The 15,469-nt window shown below is 51.3% G+C and overlaps 8 protein-coding genes across 8 annotated transcripts in view; 5 read left to right on the forward strand and 3 right to left on the reverse strand.

Moving 5' to 3' along the window:
* The window catches only part of GUITHDRAFT_139092 (hypothetical protein), a gene marked incomplete at both ends in the record, with an annotated part of 5,257 nt that extends 3,766 nt beyond the window's left edge, over positions 1–1,491 (reverse strand). Inside the window, 6 exons of the mRNA XM_005832083.1 lie at positions 243–377; positions 421–563; positions 616–899; positions 945–993; positions 1,086–1,195; positions 1,347–1,491. Coding sequence (XP_005832140.1) covers positions 243–377; positions 421–563; positions 616–899; positions 945–993; positions 1,086–1,195; positions 1,347–1,491 — 866 coding nt within the window. The remainder of the gene's footprint in view (positions 1–242; positions 378–420; positions 564–615; positions 900–944; positions 994–1,085; positions 1,196–1,346) is intronic.
* A 413-nt stretch (positions 1,492–1,904) lies between these two features.
* GUITHDRAFT_139093 (hypothetical protein) lies at positions 1,905–2,843 on the forward strand (the record flags this gene model as incomplete). Its single annotated transcript, XM_005832084.1, has 2 exons — positions 1,905–2,228; positions 2,322–2,843. 2 exons carry the CDS (start codon positions 1,905–1,907, stop codon positions 2,841–2,843), a joined length of 846 nt encoding a protein of 281 aa, XP_005832141.1.
* Positions 2,844–3,183: 340 nt separating this feature from the next.
* Positions 3,184–4,260, forward strand: GUITHDRAFT_152750 (FKBP-type peptidyl-prolyl cis-trans isomerase). Its single transcript, XM_005832085.1, has 5 exons — positions 3,184–3,299; positions 3,356–3,520; positions 3,582–3,697; positions 3,753–3,967; positions 4,114–4,260. Exons 1-5 carry the CDS (start codon positions 3,211–3,213, stop codon positions 4,153–4,155), a joined length of 627 nt encoding a protein of 208 aa, XP_005832142.1. The 5' UTR covers positions 3,184–3,210; the 3' UTR covers positions 4,156–4,260.
* Positions 4,261–6,995: 2,735 nt separating this feature from the next.
* GUITHDRAFT_152751 (hypothetical protein) lies at positions 6,996–7,960 on the forward strand. The gene is made up of 4 exons (XM_005832086.1): positions 6,996–7,418; positions 7,471–7,633; positions 7,688–7,714; positions 7,766–7,960. Exons 1-4 carry the CDS (start codon positions 7,102–7,104, stop codon positions 7,826–7,828), a joined length of 570 nt encoding a protein of 189 aa, XP_005832143.1. The 5' UTR covers positions 6,996–7,101; the 3' UTR covers positions 7,829–7,960.
* Positions 7,919–9,669, reverse strand: GUITHDRAFT_108809 (hypothetical protein; the record flags this gene model as incomplete). The annotated part of the gene is made up of 8 exons (XM_005832087.1): positions 7,919–8,049; positions 8,096–8,204; positions 8,264–8,446; positions 8,498–8,614; positions 8,697–8,772; positions 8,836–8,881; positions 8,933–9,135; positions 9,632–9,669. The coding sequence occupies 8 exons, from the start codon at positions 9,667–9,669 to the stop codon at positions 7,919–7,921; spliced, it is 903 nt and encodes a 300-aa protein (XP_005832144.1).
* A 911-nt stretch (positions 9,670–10,580) lies between these two features.
* GUITHDRAFT_139096 (hypothetical protein) lies at positions 10,581–11,321 on the forward strand (the record flags this gene model as incomplete). Its single annotated transcript, XM_005832088.1, has 1 exon — positions 10,581–11,321. One exon carries the CDS (start codon positions 10,581–10,583, stop codon positions 11,319–11,321), a length of 741 nt encoding a protein of 246 aa, XP_005832145.1.
* A 96-nt stretch (positions 11,322–11,417) lies between these two features.
* Positions 11,418–12,752, reverse strand: VPS46 (vacuolar protein sorting protein 46). The gene is made up of 9 exons (XM_005832089.1): positions 12,596–12,752; positions 12,446–12,547; positions 12,330–12,395; positions 12,158–12,235; positions 12,047–12,102; positions 11,929–11,977; positions 11,821–11,868; positions 11,713–11,771; positions 11,418–11,665 (listed from the first exon to the last, which is right to left on the reverse strand). Exons 1-9 carry the CDS (start codon positions 12,722–12,724, stop codon positions 11,638–11,640), a joined length of 615 nt encoding a protein of 204 aa, XP_005832146.1. The 5' UTR covers positions 12,725–12,752; the 3' UTR covers positions 11,418–11,637.
* A 1,141-nt stretch (positions 12,753–13,893) lies between these two features.
* On the forward strand, positions 13,894–15,394 carry GUITHDRAFT_108812 (hypothetical protein; the record flags this gene model as incomplete). Its single annotated transcript, XM_005832090.1, has 7 exons — positions 13,894–13,952; positions 14,010–14,142; positions 14,195–14,253; positions 14,377–14,476; positions 14,556–14,618; positions 14,670–15,324; positions 15,375–15,394. The coding sequence occupies 7 exons, from the start codon at positions 13,894–13,896 to the stop codon at positions 15,392–15,394; spliced, it is 1,089 nt and encodes a 362-aa protein (XP_005832147.1).
* Positions 15,395–15,469: the final 75 nt, after the last annotated feature.

Consider the following 15,469-nt stretch of genomic DNA (forward strand, 5'->3'; position numbering starts at 1 on the left):
CCCAAAATTCAGCCCCCCCGGCCCGGGTCCTTTGCAAATTTTTGCAAATCCTTCTTTCTCCCTTTAACCCCCTTGGTCCTGGCCCTGGCCCGGGTTTGGGTTTTGGGCCTGGTCTTTTTCCCCCCCCCCCCCCCCCCCCCCCTTCTTTCATTAGCACTTCCCTTCTGCTCCTGCTCCTCTGCCCTCCGTTCTCTCTGTCCGCGTGGTAGCCATCCCCTTGCCTTCCTTTCTTTTCCCCTCACCTCTCCTCTTCCCATACATCCTGTCCTGTCCTGTCCTGTCCTGTCCTGTCCTGTCCTGTCCTGTCCTGTCCTGTCCTGTCCTGTCCTGTCCTGTCCTGTCCTGTCCTGTCCTGTCCTGTCCTGTCCTGTCCTGTCCTGTCCTGTCCTGTCCTGTCCTGTCCTCTCCGGCATCACTTACCTGACGCGGGTAGACTCCACCTCGACGTGGTGCCTTGTGAAGAGAGCATGGAGCGGGAGCTGGAGGGAGAAAGGAAAGATGCCCACTAGCTCAGACAGTCGAGAAAACGTTTCAAGGCTCTTCTCCCTTGCCTCGAACGAGCCCTGTGCAGCTAGTGAGAGCCTGTCGGACGGCAAGTTCCTGCTCCCATCTCACCATCTTCACGTTCACTTCAAGGTCTGTGGCGGCACCGTTCTCCTCGATCCATCGTAACCTGAGTTGTTCGCACTCCCTCGCCAACGACTCCCTCTCCTCCTGCTCCTCAGTATCCTTGGACGACCCCCTCTCCTCTTCCTCCTCTTCCTCCTCTTCCTCCTCTTCCTCCTCATCCGACTCTCTGGTCAAGCTGACTGAACCGCAGGTCCCTTCAACCATTACGGTGAACGAACTCCAGGTCGGCTCCACCTGAAACTCCAAGACAGCCTCCCGTCCACACGGGACTGAACAAGAACGTCACACACCTACCTCCCTCCTCTCGAACAGACCTGAGTCATCGATGGCATCAAACCCGAAGAAACTTGAACCCCTCCCAATCTATCAGAACACATGAGTTTATCGTATGACCAGAGCGGCAAAGGCAGGGGGGAGATATGTTCGGAAATCCAAGCTTCAAGGCGGAGTTTCACCTTGAATAGCTTCACAACTGGACTCTCAGGAGTTTTCTCAGGTTTCGATGTTGATGTTGTTGCATCTTCGCTCTTCAAAGGGGCAATTGTCTTGACCAACCCTCCCTTTCCTGATCAGCGGACAATCAAACCCGGCACATCCATTTTGAATGGTTCAAGTTCGTGTACGGCATGGAAGTCACGAGTTGACTAACAGGATCCGACGATGACTGGGTGTTTCAGATCCACCGCAAGGCAGTTTCTACTTGTCTTACACTGCACCTGAACCATCGATCGGACTAACCGGAAAGTACTGATAAGTAGTACTAACAAGCGCTAGACTAACATCTGCTTCAAGAATGATCGCCATGTCCCTCATCTCACCGCAGAGATTCTCAGCCTCCCGCCATCGCAGCTCCTTCGCCATCGGGCCTGTCGGAGAGCCTGATGATGACAGTTGTTTGACCGTCGGACAAGCAGTTTGACAAGCCGTTTGAAAGGTCACGAGGAGGGATGAGGGCAAATACCCTCTTTTACCCCCTCTGACCGAGTAGATACGAGGCCGCGAACTGAGGATCGCCAGTCCTTGCCCCTTTCTCCTCTCCCTCCTCCTCTCCATCCTCACTCCCTCCTCACCTCCCTCCTCACTCCCTCTTTGCCTCCTCCTCCTCCTCTCCCTCCTCCTCTCCCTCCTCCTCTCCCTCCTCCTCTCCCTCCTCATCCTTCTCCTCTCCCTCTTCTGAATCTCCAATCTCCTACCCCTTCTTCCCTTCGTACCTGTATCCTCTCTCCTACAACATTCCAAGTTTTGCGAAATAGTGCACGACCACGATCTTGACGATGAAGTCAACAATCACAACAGCTGCTCTGTTCGCCATGATGTGCACTTCAGGCGCAATGGTTCCAAACTCCATTCCGGCATTGCAGACCTGGATTTCTTCCAACGGAGGTTCCATCCATCCCTCTGTGTGTGCCAAGCAAGCTGGAGACATGCAAGGAGTCGGCCTCTTTGTCAAGGAAGGGAAGAGTGTGAGGAGAGGAGAAGTAATGGTGTCGATTCCGCCCAAGCTTCACCTGAGCTACGAGAAAGTCGTCGGAAAGGATCTCAACACTCTGATAGACAAAGAAGTTCCTGCTGAGAAATGGGATGTCAAGCTTGCACTGGTGAGAATCTTCACATCTCTTGTCTTCTGCTTTCTTGTTCTTTCCTCTTTTTACTTCCTCGCATCTCAACAGCATTGTTGATCTCGTTCTCAGGCACTCCTAAGCGTAGCATCGTCTGCGAGCGCAGCAGAGGGCCAGCAGTGGGGACCTTACCTTGAAAGCTTGCCGCAGACCTTGAACAACCTGCCTATCTTCTACAAGGGAGCGGCTCTGAAGGAAAAGGAGGAAACCTACCCCGGAATCTCATCTGAAGTCGTTGGACGTGCGGCGCTGCTGAAAACCGTATCGAGCTCTCTCGCCAACGCTCACGCGTGCTTGGAAGGTCTCAGTGTGCGGAGGTTGGCATGGGCATACGGCATAGCAACTTCCCGGTCTGTGAGGCTGGACAAAAAGCGAGATGGCCTGCTCCTTCCCTTCGTGGACTTTGCCAACCACGATTTCGAGCCAAATGCGCAGATAAGGAGGAGCGGAAGTTCGTCTCCAAGTGCTGAGTTGGTCGCCCAGCGAGATTTGTCGGCTTCTGAGCAGATAACGATCTGCTACGGCAACTTGGGTAATCAAGAGCTTCTCCTCAACTATGGCTTCGAGATCACAGGGAACAAGTTCGACAAGTGAAGATGCACTGCCAGCTAAACGATACTGTCACTTACTAGGGCCTGATCAGTAAAATCGGACGGTACTACGTCAGTAGAGTATAGCACAGACCGCAGCAGTGACCGTTCCGAAGTGGGGACGCTGAGGCAGTCTAGTCATGGTCATAATGGCGCTTGGTCTCACGATGCCACGCCGGTCGGATCGCCAGGGCCCGGGCCCGGCGGGTTCCGCATAGTCCGACCGTCGGCGAGCGCGGCCCGGCCGCACTGAGCCGCCGTTCCACTGCCGGCCACTGTCACTGAGTCAGAGATCCCAATAAAATGAGTAAAAACGGAAATACGCCTAAGGGACAGAGGCCATGCTCACCAAGATCCCAGCGTTCTGCGCCATGGCGCTCAGCACCGTCTGCGCCTTCTCGCCCGTTCCTCCCTCGTCCTTGTCTTCCATCCGCCAGCTCTCTTCCATCTCTCGTCAGACGTGTGTTCACAAGCATTGTGGATGGGGGCGTGAACGCTGACAGAGGTAACTTCCAGATGCGCGGTGGCCGCATCGAGGATGCAGTCTCCTTCCGCAGGGAACGGCGATGTCCTGGATCGCAGAGCTATGCTCAGGAACGGAGTTTCCACCGTGTTTGCTGCTGGCTTTGCATCCGATGCCTTTGCTGCTGGCAAGGGAGACTGGGCAAAGCACAGTGGACCGTAAGGACATGAATGTTTGCGCATTGCTCCTTTCCCTCTCCTAACTCAGATGCTGGCTCAGATTCTCCGACAGCGAGTTCGAGGGATTTTCTCAGACTCCCTCTGGTCTCAAGTACAAGGACATCGAGGTCGGACAGGGTCCTCAGCCCAACGCTGGTCAGAAGATCAAGGCGCACTGTACGCGATTGCAGGGCATCGGGTCGTAGTCTGACGTCATCCTGTCTCATCGCAGACTCGGGATATCTGCTTTCAAACGGAAATAAGTTTGACTCCAGCTATGACCGCGGTCAGCCCCTGCCGTTCAATGTTGGTGTCGGCCAGGTGATCAAGGGATGGGACGAGGGACTCTTGTCCATGAAGGTTGGCGGCAAGAGGATCCTTTTGATCCCCTCCGAGCTTGCTTACGGGAAGCGCAACGTTGCCAACGGCTTGATTCCTCCCAACTCGGTAACTTGATCGAGATGTCTCGCTCTCATAATCACTTCGCTCTCATCATCATCACTGGACGATCACTTCTCTTATCGACGTGCTTGCCTCCTTTTTTCTCTTCAACACGTGGATGTGGCTGGTCCATTGACTTGATTTTGTCGCAGGTGCTGGTCTTCTACGTCGAATTGGTTTCTTTGGCGGCCTAAGTGCAGAGCTCCTTCAAGAAGCTGCGGAACGTGTATCGTAAACCCCCTTGTACGCATTCTTCAATGCGAGATGAATCAAAAGATTGAGTGAAGAACATGACCTCTACCATGTCTGCATGATGAGAACATCTTTGCACGATCAGAGAATCTGTTTTGTGCTACAGGGTATACTGCCCAGGCCGAAAACACGTCTTTGCTCGATCGAGCATGGACAGTCGGCGAAGCAGTGGTACTTCTTGACTCATGTAGTACACACATATGCTCTCCACCCCTCTAAGTCTCAAATAGCGATCACCCAATTCATGACATGTAGCTTTATCTGATGAAGAAGAATAAATCAACGCTATCAACGATCTCAGGTGCTGGTCTTCAGCAATTCATGGCCGGTATCAACGATTCTTCGGTGGAAAATCCTATCCTATAATGGCAGTTTCCCCTTTGCCTAATTCACTTTCTTTTTGTGACCTCTTTCAGATCTGATCATGGCCTCTACATATGGTCAAACTTAGCAAGGCCATTACACCGGACTGTCAAACCGCTTCCTGTTTGCCTTATACAGGTCCAGTTGCTGCAGCATTCTAACACGTTTCAAGGAGGCATGGAACCGCGATGTCCTTTCTTCTGCAGCACTTTCACCTCTCCTCCGCATGTACCATATCACTGTCAACAGACATATAGCGGCTGCTCCGATCCATACTGACGCCTCCATCCGCCATCTCAGTGCGCAAGTGTGTACCGGACCGCCGGTAGACCAGAGATTGAATAAAAGTCAGTCTCCTGGCACCCGGAGGAGGAATTGACTCCGAGCCGAGGGCGGCCCGGACGGGACATGACCCCACCACATCAACATACCAGGAAAGTGAGGTATTAGAAGGGGTGGGTGGCCCGTTGCCCGGCCATTCGGACTCTGGAGGAAAAATGGGGGTGTGAAGAGATACAAGGGGATCTCAACGAGGGCGTAGGACTTCATAGGCCCCGGTCCTATTGGAGGTAATAGTGAATACGGAAGCATGTGAAGATCGAGGGGTCCTGCGGGATGCGTTGACGGTAGTGGTTGGGGGTAGGGGTCCGATTGACCGTTACTGGAACTATTGCCAGGAGGGCTCGAGTTTTGACGGTCACGCCACTGACATTCGCGTTCATGTTTCGGGGGTGGGGTGGTCTGCCATATAAAGCTGGGTCAATGTGAGCCTATCGGGGGCCACTAAGGTGTGGCTTGAGGGGAGGTAGGGGTACTACTAGGCTAGTAGTAGGCAGCTGAAACTTGGGTACTTCGAAAGGCAAACTTCTTTTCACAGGTACTCGGAAATAGGGGGTAGGGTACCCAAGGTGAGTAAAGGTAGGGGTACGTTTCTGCGATCGGACTGTCAGGGTGGTAGGGGTAGTAAAAATTCGGTATAAAACTCTTTCTAGGGTCCCCAACAAACCAGAGGGTTCACTGCTACCCGAATGGGGGCGCCTGCGTCCAAGATGGCGGGAGAGCTATCAGTATGCTGCGAGAAGCAGGAGGGGTTGGGGAGAATATCATCGTACGACCAGGTGAGGGAAGATGATGAGCGTTGCTGCCTGATGGAGCAAGAGACGATGGGATTTGAGAACAAGCATTGAAACGAGTCTTATAGCTCTCTAAAGCAGCAGAGCCTGTTTGTTGGAATTTGGCTGTAAACGTATTTTGCGCCCAGCCGTGTGCAGAATGTGACCGCCAGACGCAACTCTGTTGTTTTTCTGTGTCAAGCTTGAAACATGAATCGTTGTGCGCGTAGTGAGTCTGATAACAAACTCACCATCATTTGTGGTGCAGGAAGAGAGCGAGTCGCCGCTGCATCGGATAGAAGAGGAAGATGATGGTTGTGCTATCGTCTTGACAAAGCGGAATCGATCACAAGAACCAGAATTTTCCTGCAAATTGTTGTCCAGAGCGACGGGTCATAGAACAACCTCCACCTCCACCATCCCTTACCATCCGAAAACGATGCTTGAACCAAATCTTGAAAAGGCAAAGAATACCCGGCCAGCATCAGCGTATTCAATCGATGTTGAAAATTTTGATAGAGGACAATCTCTATCCGTGATAAGTAACATCGACAGATCTCTTTACCCTGCAAGAATTGATCTGCATGGTCGAACAACTCCAAACAAAAATTGCTCCTTCTACTTCCAGAACTCAAGAGTCCCTTTAACTAAGTGTAATACGCATACCCTTGGAAAGTATGCAGAAAAGGTCCAAGGCGTGAATGCTGATGTTTCAGGCCTGCTCATGTGACATTTTGTTACCCCAACTTCGCCAATGCTACTTCAATGGCAGGAAGGGAATTTTCCTCCCCTCCGAGGGTTTTTCCGAAATAGTCATCCTCTATCAAGAAATAAAGATTGTAAATTCTTTGAATTCCTTTATACTTTGATCCGTGGCTTGCTCAGTGCCGGCCCGGTAGATCACACAGTGTGGCAGTCCCGAGTCCAATTCATCATGAGTCATCGGTTGCAAACGCCGCAATCCAATCAGTCAGTCACGAGGATAATCAGGAGAATCGAGGACCGGGAGGCTTGACGGGCCGGGCCGCCTTGACTTGCCAAAAGAGAACAGACACAGGCTTGTCGAGAACCAACCCTCGATGATCCGATCCGAGGCTGCCAGGATCGGATCATCGGATGCGCTTACAAGTTGGATCACAGGCTGCCCTAGTAAGTCGTCACTGTCGGATGCAGCTTGCGCGGCGCCTGGCCCGGCAAGAGTCGGCCCGGCCCCGGCCGGCCGGGCCCTTCCCGATCCCGGACTGAGGCGGGGCCTCAGCAAGTTTTTGTTTCCTTTACAGCCTTTTTTTGTTTGTGGTTTGCCCGACGGGGCCGGCCCATGGCAACAGGAGGAAGGTAGCAAGGGTCCTCCTTATGCTCACCTTAGAGTCTTGAAGACCTTGTACCTCTCTGCTTCTACATGATCCCAAGAGGATGAGCAAGTTGGATGCTTTGCTGTTTCTTCACTTGTCTCTGCTGTTTCCAGCAACGACAGCGTTCAGCATCTCGCAGAGGTGCCTGCCCTTGATAGTTGACGGGTTTTCGCCCTTTCAGAGACATGCCGGAATGCGCAATAGGTGTTGCAAAGTTTTCACAAGGATGTCTAATTCGGTCAAGAGCACAGAGCAAGATCATTACAAAGTGTTGGGAGTCTCGCCCAAGGCAAATCAGAAGGAGATCAGGGAAGCCTTCATCAAAGGAGCAAAGCGCTTTCACCCGGATGTCACCCAAGACCAGTCTTCACTCGAGAAGTGACAGAAACGATTGTGCATTTGTGCCCTTGTCCTCACCTGATCACGTCAGGTTCAAGGAGATCGCCATTGCCTACGAGGTTCTGTCGGACGACAGGTCAAAGGCCTTGTATGATACACAGAGGAGGTACACGGGAAGTGCCGCTCCACGGCAAGGCATGCCGACTCCCGGGCCTCCAAGAGAAGAGGAGAAGATGACTCCGACTCGACAGAAGGTAAGGGATGCTTACGTGGCAAGACTCGACCACCTCCACTAAGTGGCAATGCAGGCACTCGCACTCTTTACGTTTGCATTGGTGTGATGAATGTGTTGATTCTCAATCCTGTTTATTGACATGTCTTTCAAGCTGTTCGGATTCTACAGGAGTATCATCGGGATGATGTTTCCACCAAAACGTCGAAGGAAATAAACAATCTCGGCTGAACACACGACGTCAAGGACTAGTCGTTGATGACCCTATTTCCCTGGTTGGTTTCGTTGTAGATCACTTTCCTCGTTCTCAGACTCCAGGCTCAGCTAGGATAAAGTCATCTTTCTTTCCAGCTTCCTTCTGCTGCTTCTCCACTTGTCGCTTGATCTTGTTGCCATATGTGCTGTGTTGTCCACGGATATCGTCCTCACCGTAGATGTCTAGATTTTGAAGATCAGAGCTTTCAATTGCAATCATGCCGATTACCTTTGATCCTTGCTCCGAGCCCAAGTTGTCGCAGGAGAGGAATCTCAATAACAAACTTCTTTTCACCTTTCTGATCATGCACCGAAGTTTCGGCATAAGCTGCTCCGACCTTCAGAGGAATCGTCAGCGACTTCTGCTTGCCCGCTTCACAGTCACTCATATCCACACCTCGTTCACTCCTGCAAGCGTGGGAGGTCCCGCGAAGAGTTCCTTCTTCTGCGTATGATGGATCCCTCTGGCTTTCTCTTCCCTTGTCCTCTGAAACAGACTCTTGTATGAACCATAGCCCGTCAGCAGACCATCTCCAGAAACTGCAGCCTGCTCTACAGCGGTCGCCTCCTCTCGTGTCATCTGCACGCTTAACTTCAGTCTAGCTGCTCGTGAACCTGGTAACACAGTAACCGGTAATTTCAGGAAAGCCCTCAGCATTGGCTCCCTGACGAAGTCCTTCTCCTCCACGAGCATCTTCATGTAGTCCTGCAGCGCGGCTGTCCGAGCCTTGACGAGCGAAGGGCTCATCTTCCCAAAAAGCTTTTCTCAGGGAACTGGAGGGAGCCGTCAGGGAACGAGCCCGGTCCGATCTCCGGGAGAGCCGCCTCACCTCAGGCAGTCTCGATTCTTCCACCCCCAAGGACTTGAGGTAATCGGTGAAGAGGGAATCGAACGCATGGAATTGGCTGGGAAGAGGGTAAGCCTGTCAGCTGCAGCCAAGGGCAGGTAGCGGGCCCTCCGTTGCCCACCTGAATCGCTTCTTCATCTTCCATCGTTTCTCGTTCCTTCCCACCACTGCCGATGAGAGTCAAGCTCATGAAACATGCCTCCACAAACATGCGCTACCGAAATTATACAGAGTGTATTCGCCAGTCAATCCAGGCCCCAATCCTCCAAGCTCCGGCTCAGCCCTGACCTCCTCGGCTTCTTCGAAGAAAACAATGATCTTCTCTTCAACCTCTTCGCCATCTACAGTGTCTGTCGTAGGGATCTGGGAGAGCCACTCCTCCCTCTTCTGCTTGATTGCCTCCTCGTCGACACGAGCCCAGCTGCAAAGCAAACTTCCGTTACATGAGACCCCCGACAGGGTTGGGGCAAGGCAGCGGAATCAATCTTTGAGTATGCCATATCGTTCCTATGCTCAGATTCTTGCTTTGTTGGGCTCGCATGCAATGCGCAATCCCTCTCTCACTTCCCATCCCTGTCGCTCCAAAGCTGACTCATGCAAAAAAAACGACTTCTGTTTTCACCAACAACGACCCTCATGGCACGTCATGGTGTATCGCTCATCGATTAGAACAAGTACATTCTAATTTTTTTGTGTATCGCCCACACCATTTCCTTAACACTGCCAACCTTTCCTTCCGTAACCTGTACTGTTCAATGCCACGTCCTTGTACTCGGTTCATTTCATTTCTCACAATGTGCTACATAATCGTGTTCACACCTCTCTATCATCTGCACTCCTCCTTCCTCAGTTCGCCTCCCCCTCATCATCCTCTTTCCCCTCCTACTCCTCCTCCTCCTCCTCCTCCTCCTCCTCACCTCTTCGGCGTAATTGCTTGTAGGATTCCGTCCAGCATGGCAGGATAGCAGAACAAGCTTACCACCCCACCTACATTTTGTACCCCTACCCCCCCTTCTTCGATTCACTTTACCTTTACATTACACCGGTAATTGCACTACCCCACCTTACTTTCACCCAACCTCCACTAATAGATTTTCCTGCCCAAAATTCGTCCACCACCCGTCAATATTCCTCAATTCACCCCACCCCTATATTTACATATGATGGGTATTATTTACACCCCTAGTATGGATACCCCCACCCCCAAGTTTCAATACCACCCCACCCCTCGATCCGACTTTGGCGTTTACCAAAGAGAGGGTCCAAGGAGATACGATCTGTGAGTGATACATGGAAATGTATAGTAATAGATGGACAATGGGGTGGTAAATCAAAACAGTGGCGGTGGGGTGGGGGGTGATTAAAGATTGGTCCTGAATTTTGAAATTTTATTTATGAAAGTATTAATCTGAAACTATATTTGAAACTGGAGATAGGGAGGGTGAGACTCGAAGGGCACGTGAAGCTATGCAGAAAGGAATTTCACAGGACCCCGTAGATGGTGAGGATGGGAGAGTAGGGAGAAGAAGGCGAGGGAGAGGAGGGAGGAGAAGGAACAGTAGGGAGGAGAAGACAAAGATGAAGAGGAGGATGAAGAGCACGATAGATTGTAGAGGAAGAGGAATCGAGGACGCTGATGGTGGGGTCGAGGGGAGCAATGGCCAGGGATAGATACAGTTGTTGACTCTGCAGCAGCCAGCTGGACAGTGGGAGGATCATGGAAAGATAGAGTTTGTGTGAGAAAAGAGATACGAGGATATTCAAGCAGGAGCTAGACTTGATTTTCGATTGCTGATAGTGGCTCCTTTGTTTTTCCTATTCCTCTTTTAGCCATTACGCTCGTCCTGATTTTTTCGGTGTTGTCAGATGAGTGTAGCCAAGAAGAGCAAGGGAAAGCGAGCAATGCAGGAAGATGAACCCCAAGAACTGGAGGATCACAAGGTCAGAGACAAGAAGAAACCGAAGACCAAAAAAAGCCCAGCAAACTTCGGGGAGGCTTTGCGGAACGTCTTGAATCAAAAGGTCCCGAACAATTCTATCACTCCTATCCTTGCTGGAGCGAAGCAGAACAAAGAGCTGAAGGAACGATTGAAAGAGGAGAAAGAGCTGAAAGAAAATCAGACTCTTAGCGTAGCCAAGAAGAAGTGGTTCTCAAAGGAGCATGTCATGCCGAACGATGCAGATCTGAATCACGAAAAGCTCCTACATAAGCTCGCAACAAAAGGAGTTGTAAAGCTGTTCAATGCTATCCAGGAACAACAAAGGAAGCGAGTAGAAGAGAGCAATGCTGAGAAGAAGAATGCAAAGTCAGACAAGGTCTCAAAGAAAGAATTCCTTGATATGCTGAAATCGGGAGGGAAGAGCCAAGTAGAAGAAGAAGCACAAGCGGGCTCAGCGAATCAGGATATGAAGCTGGAGGATTCTGATGGGGACGAGGATGCAAGCGGTGAAGATGCTGGAGAGGAGGAGGAGGAGGAGGAGGAGGAGGAGGAGGAGGAGGAGGAGGAGGAGGAGCAAGAAGACGAGACGAGCGATTCAGAACAGGAGTCAGAAGAGGAGTTGGAGGATGACATTGAAGAACTTGAATCCGAGGAGGACTACGAGTAGCGCATGTATTGATTAGTAGCCCTGGAGAATTTGTAAATGATCAGCAAAGTTACAGACTTCATGTTTGAAGGCCTTGACTCCTCCTGTTTTTGCCGTGCAGTTCCAAACTTTTCATTAAACGACCATTGAAACATCGGATATGATTACAAAATTGTCTAATAATACTCCCATTCTTTTGCGATGAATATGATTGAGTGAAGTACACCCATGAATCAAATCCCCGTCGGAAAAGTCGCCATGCCACCAAAGTCCATTCCATCAATGGCTTCATAGGAATTGTCCTGTCTCCTTCCGCATCTAGCTTCGAGCTCTTTCGTTATTGCGGAGCCTTGAGTTGCGCCAGTCTGTGGGGATCAATCACTCTGAAGCAGAGGAGACAGTTGATGTCTACCTCCTCATGAGCTCGTCCTCCTCTTGCACCGGTTCGCTTTCCTTGGCGACATTCTTGCCCTGCAAACGTGTCAAACAACACCATAGCGTGCCAGGGTGCATCGATCACCGCTTGCGGCATGTTTTCTCTGAGCTCGATTTGATTCTCATCAGCAACCTGAGCAAACACATCAGAGAACTAGCCGGGAAACTGAACCACGAGGAGAAGCGATCGGACCTGTTGCAGGAGCTCCTCGATTTCACTTTGTGGCGTTGACATGGACGTGCTACACAACACAAGTCAGTTTTTCCTTGGCCTGCATCCCTCATGTATCATCTGAGGGCAAAAGCTCAACCTGCTCTGCATCGCTCCAGTGACCTGGGCGGACATGACGTCTGCGTCCTCAAAGACCTTTGGGCGACAAGCTCAGCACACGACAGATACATTCTACTTACAAGATGCACACCTTCTCGAATTTGTCCATGATTGCTTCAATCTTGTCCAATTTCATCGTCTGAAGCACTTTACCCATCGACTTCGTGATCTTGGAAAGCAGACAAGTCAAGAACCGACGATTCCCAAGAGATGAGAGTGGATCTCAAGAACGTCTGGGAGAGCAGGAGATATCTAGGGTGTACCTGAGCCATGGAGCTTGTAACTTTCTGCATTTTCATCGCTGCTCCAAGTTTGCCAGCTACAGCATCCTAAGAATAAAAATCAATGGAAGACAACAATGAAGAAGGAGAATGCTTACAATGCGCGAAGACATTCTCAAGTAGTTCAAATTCTGGTTTTTCTGCATAATTGCATTTTGTGCATGGATCTCAGCTATATCATGTTTTCCTTGTTCCAGAGCCTGGGGAAGGGTCTAACTTCACAGGCAACGAGCAGCGTTGTTGCGAACCTTCTTCACTTTCTCCTTCTCCTTGATCATCTCCTTCTCCGCCTTCTTCGACTCTCGTTGCAGCTGCTTGGATACAAACTTGAGATTGAACAATTCATCTTCCAGCCCTTTCTTTGAACCACCGAACATTGCGAGTCTCCTTGAATCGAATCCTACTGTTCACCAGTGTCAAACAAAGCGCATTGACCAAGATGCAACAGATTCTTTTTTTGGCGTGACACACTTGCTATGACTTCCAGTCTTACTATCTGTATCATACGTACAACCCAACCCGAGAGCGAATCCCACATGCAACACTCCTCGCGTTCTTCGCTGTCGCCTAGTTTGTCTCGTTCCTTTCATTCTTTCAGCCTTCCTCTCTTTCGCTCTTGTTGTCGTCATTGTTCGGTCTAGCATTTGTGTCTCGCAGTTTACTCCATCCAATCGGATCTGCTTCTTCGTAGCACTCTTAACGCATGCCGTAGTTCCCAAATCAACACCAAAACAGCTTCCATGACCTTCAACAAAGGTTTTGCTCATGGCTTGCATGTCTCTTTTTCCTGTCTATCTGTCTTCTCCTGCAACTCCCACATTTCTTCTCTGATCATATTCCTCTCTTCCTTCCTACTCCTCCTCCCTCCTCCCTCCTCTTTTCGCTCCGAGCTCTCCATGAACGCTGTAGCGTCTTCCCTAGCTACCGGCTTGACCACCCCACCCACTTCCCCCTTCTAGCACTACCCTTGTGCATTAGGCTGTAGTGCGACAAAGTGATCGGTTTGCTACCGGTGTTCTTTCTTCGGTACCCCTTCTTATTACCATCAATACACCCCTTCTGAAACAAGTTTTATCTACCCCTACCACTGCTTCGAACCCACCCCACCCCAACTGTCTAAATCGATCCAAACAAGAAGTATCCGCGAGTATCCGCGAGTATCCGCGAGTATCCGCTAGTATCCGCTAGTATCCGCGACAGAACGTTATTCCGTTACAGCGCCTCTTCGCAGTCATGGCTGGCAGAGCGGTAGTCGGGGCGATGGCGATAGCGGTCTTGTTGGGCGCGGCGCTCATGCTCAGCAAGTTCGAGGAGGGAGGAAGACAGGTGCAACAAGAGTTTGAGTTTCAATCATCGTCCTTTTCCTGTTCCGCAACCAATCTTTGTGGATGAACCCATGTTGCATATGCTTTCCTTATGGATTCAGTTGTGTAGTGATTTCTCGGATGATTCTTGTTCTTCCTCCAACGTGTGCTAACACAAGAGAGCATTGTCTACCTCATATTTTACCTCAACTTGCTTTACGTGTAATCTTACCTTGCTCGAAATGACTTCTTCAAAGGGTGATGCGGGAAGAGTTGTACTCAAACAGGACGCGTCAGTCAGGTTGCTTCTTATGCTTTTGCCTCCGTTTCGATGCATCTCACAAACCTTGCTCGGCAGGAGATGGATGAACACCCTCAAGGGCGCAGAATCGTTTCTTTCTGATGCAGAAAAGGGGAAGCTGCCAGCAAAGGCGATTGTGCCAGGGGAGTTCGACTCAGTTGAGAACCTCTTGAAGAGGACAAAGGAGCAGGTTCAAGAACAACTGTGCTCTTGACATGAGTGATCTCAACATGTCGCTGCAGGTGCATAGAGAGGCCACTAGGCTGCATGCCCTGGATGCACCCGAGAAACCGCCAACTCCGTAAGTCTCACCTTATGAACCATGTGGGCTCGCAGCGTATGCTGCTGGAGTATACACACAGAAAGATGCATATTCCTCTCATCTCTTCCTCTCATCTCGTTCATCCTCACTTGCGCGTGCTAGGATCGGTGCCAAGAAGCTCGAGCTGCTGACTGGACCTGGAGAGCAGAATGCTGAGGAGGGCTTCCAGGGTACGGCGAGGAGGGATGCGCGACCTGGACAGGTAGATGTTGTTGGAGATCGCGCCCCGTGCAAGATCCGCATGCTGGCTGATGGACGTGAGCTGATGTCTGCCTCCTCAGGTCGTCCGTGAAGTGACCGACATGGTTGATCAGTACAAGGCGGAGGAGGACGAGGCTGCCAAGGTAAGTGGGGAGGGCGCTGTTGAGTTCCCAAGATCATTCGGGGATTGGCAGGAGCTTCTCCGCACGATCGCTTCCAAGATCGTCGAGGCGTTCGACAACCACGGGCTGTCCGCAGCTCAAATCGCTAGGGAGCTTACGGATTCGGATTCGGGCTCGGACGAGGGGGGCGAGTCGTCGGGTACCATGGCTGAGCGGCAGATCATGCCCCAAAAGGGGCAGATGCTGACAAGCGGGGTAACGTCGGACACCATCCTGGGCCGAGAGACGCCAGACGTCGGCGTTGCTGACTGCACTGACCTGCCGGGACTGCCCAAGTCGTCCAAGTTCTGCCTGGAAGGGCGACCATGGTCGAAGCTTCCCGGGATGAACTCGGCGATGACCTCCGGAGACATGCGGGCCAAGATCAAGGAGCTGAAGGAGCAGGCGAGACGGAACATGGGGCTCCCCAACGCGAACAAGGTGGACCAGGAGGAGCTGTCGAAGCTCCAGGACATCGTGAAGAGCACAAAGAAGGCGCTCAACGAGCAGGAGAGCAAGCTCAAGGAGATTCGAGATGAGAAGCACAAGGCTTTGCAGGATCTTGACGAGCAGAAGAAAGTGATTACCATGGCGAAAGACGCCAGGAAACAGCGCCTGGCGTGGAGGGCCATGGACGATGGGATGACCAGGGCGTACAAGGAAGCAGGATTTAAGTTGCCGCTCTCAGGTGATTGACTTGAATGGCGATGATGTTTGTCTTACATTGCACTTGCTCAGCGGGTTTTGACAAGAAGTGAGGGAGAATTCTGGGGGTTTGAGCAGGGGGGAAGTTATTTTTATCTTGATTTTCAACGAAATTCACATGTAAGAAC

The sequence above is a fragment of the Guillardia theta genome, assembly GCF_000315625.1.
Source record: "Guillardia theta CCMP2712 unplaced genomic scaffold GUITHscaffold_36, whole genome shotgun sequence".
NCBI classification, from domain to species: Eukaryota; class Cryptophyceae; order Pyrenomonadales; family Geminigeraceae; genus Guillardia; species Guillardia theta.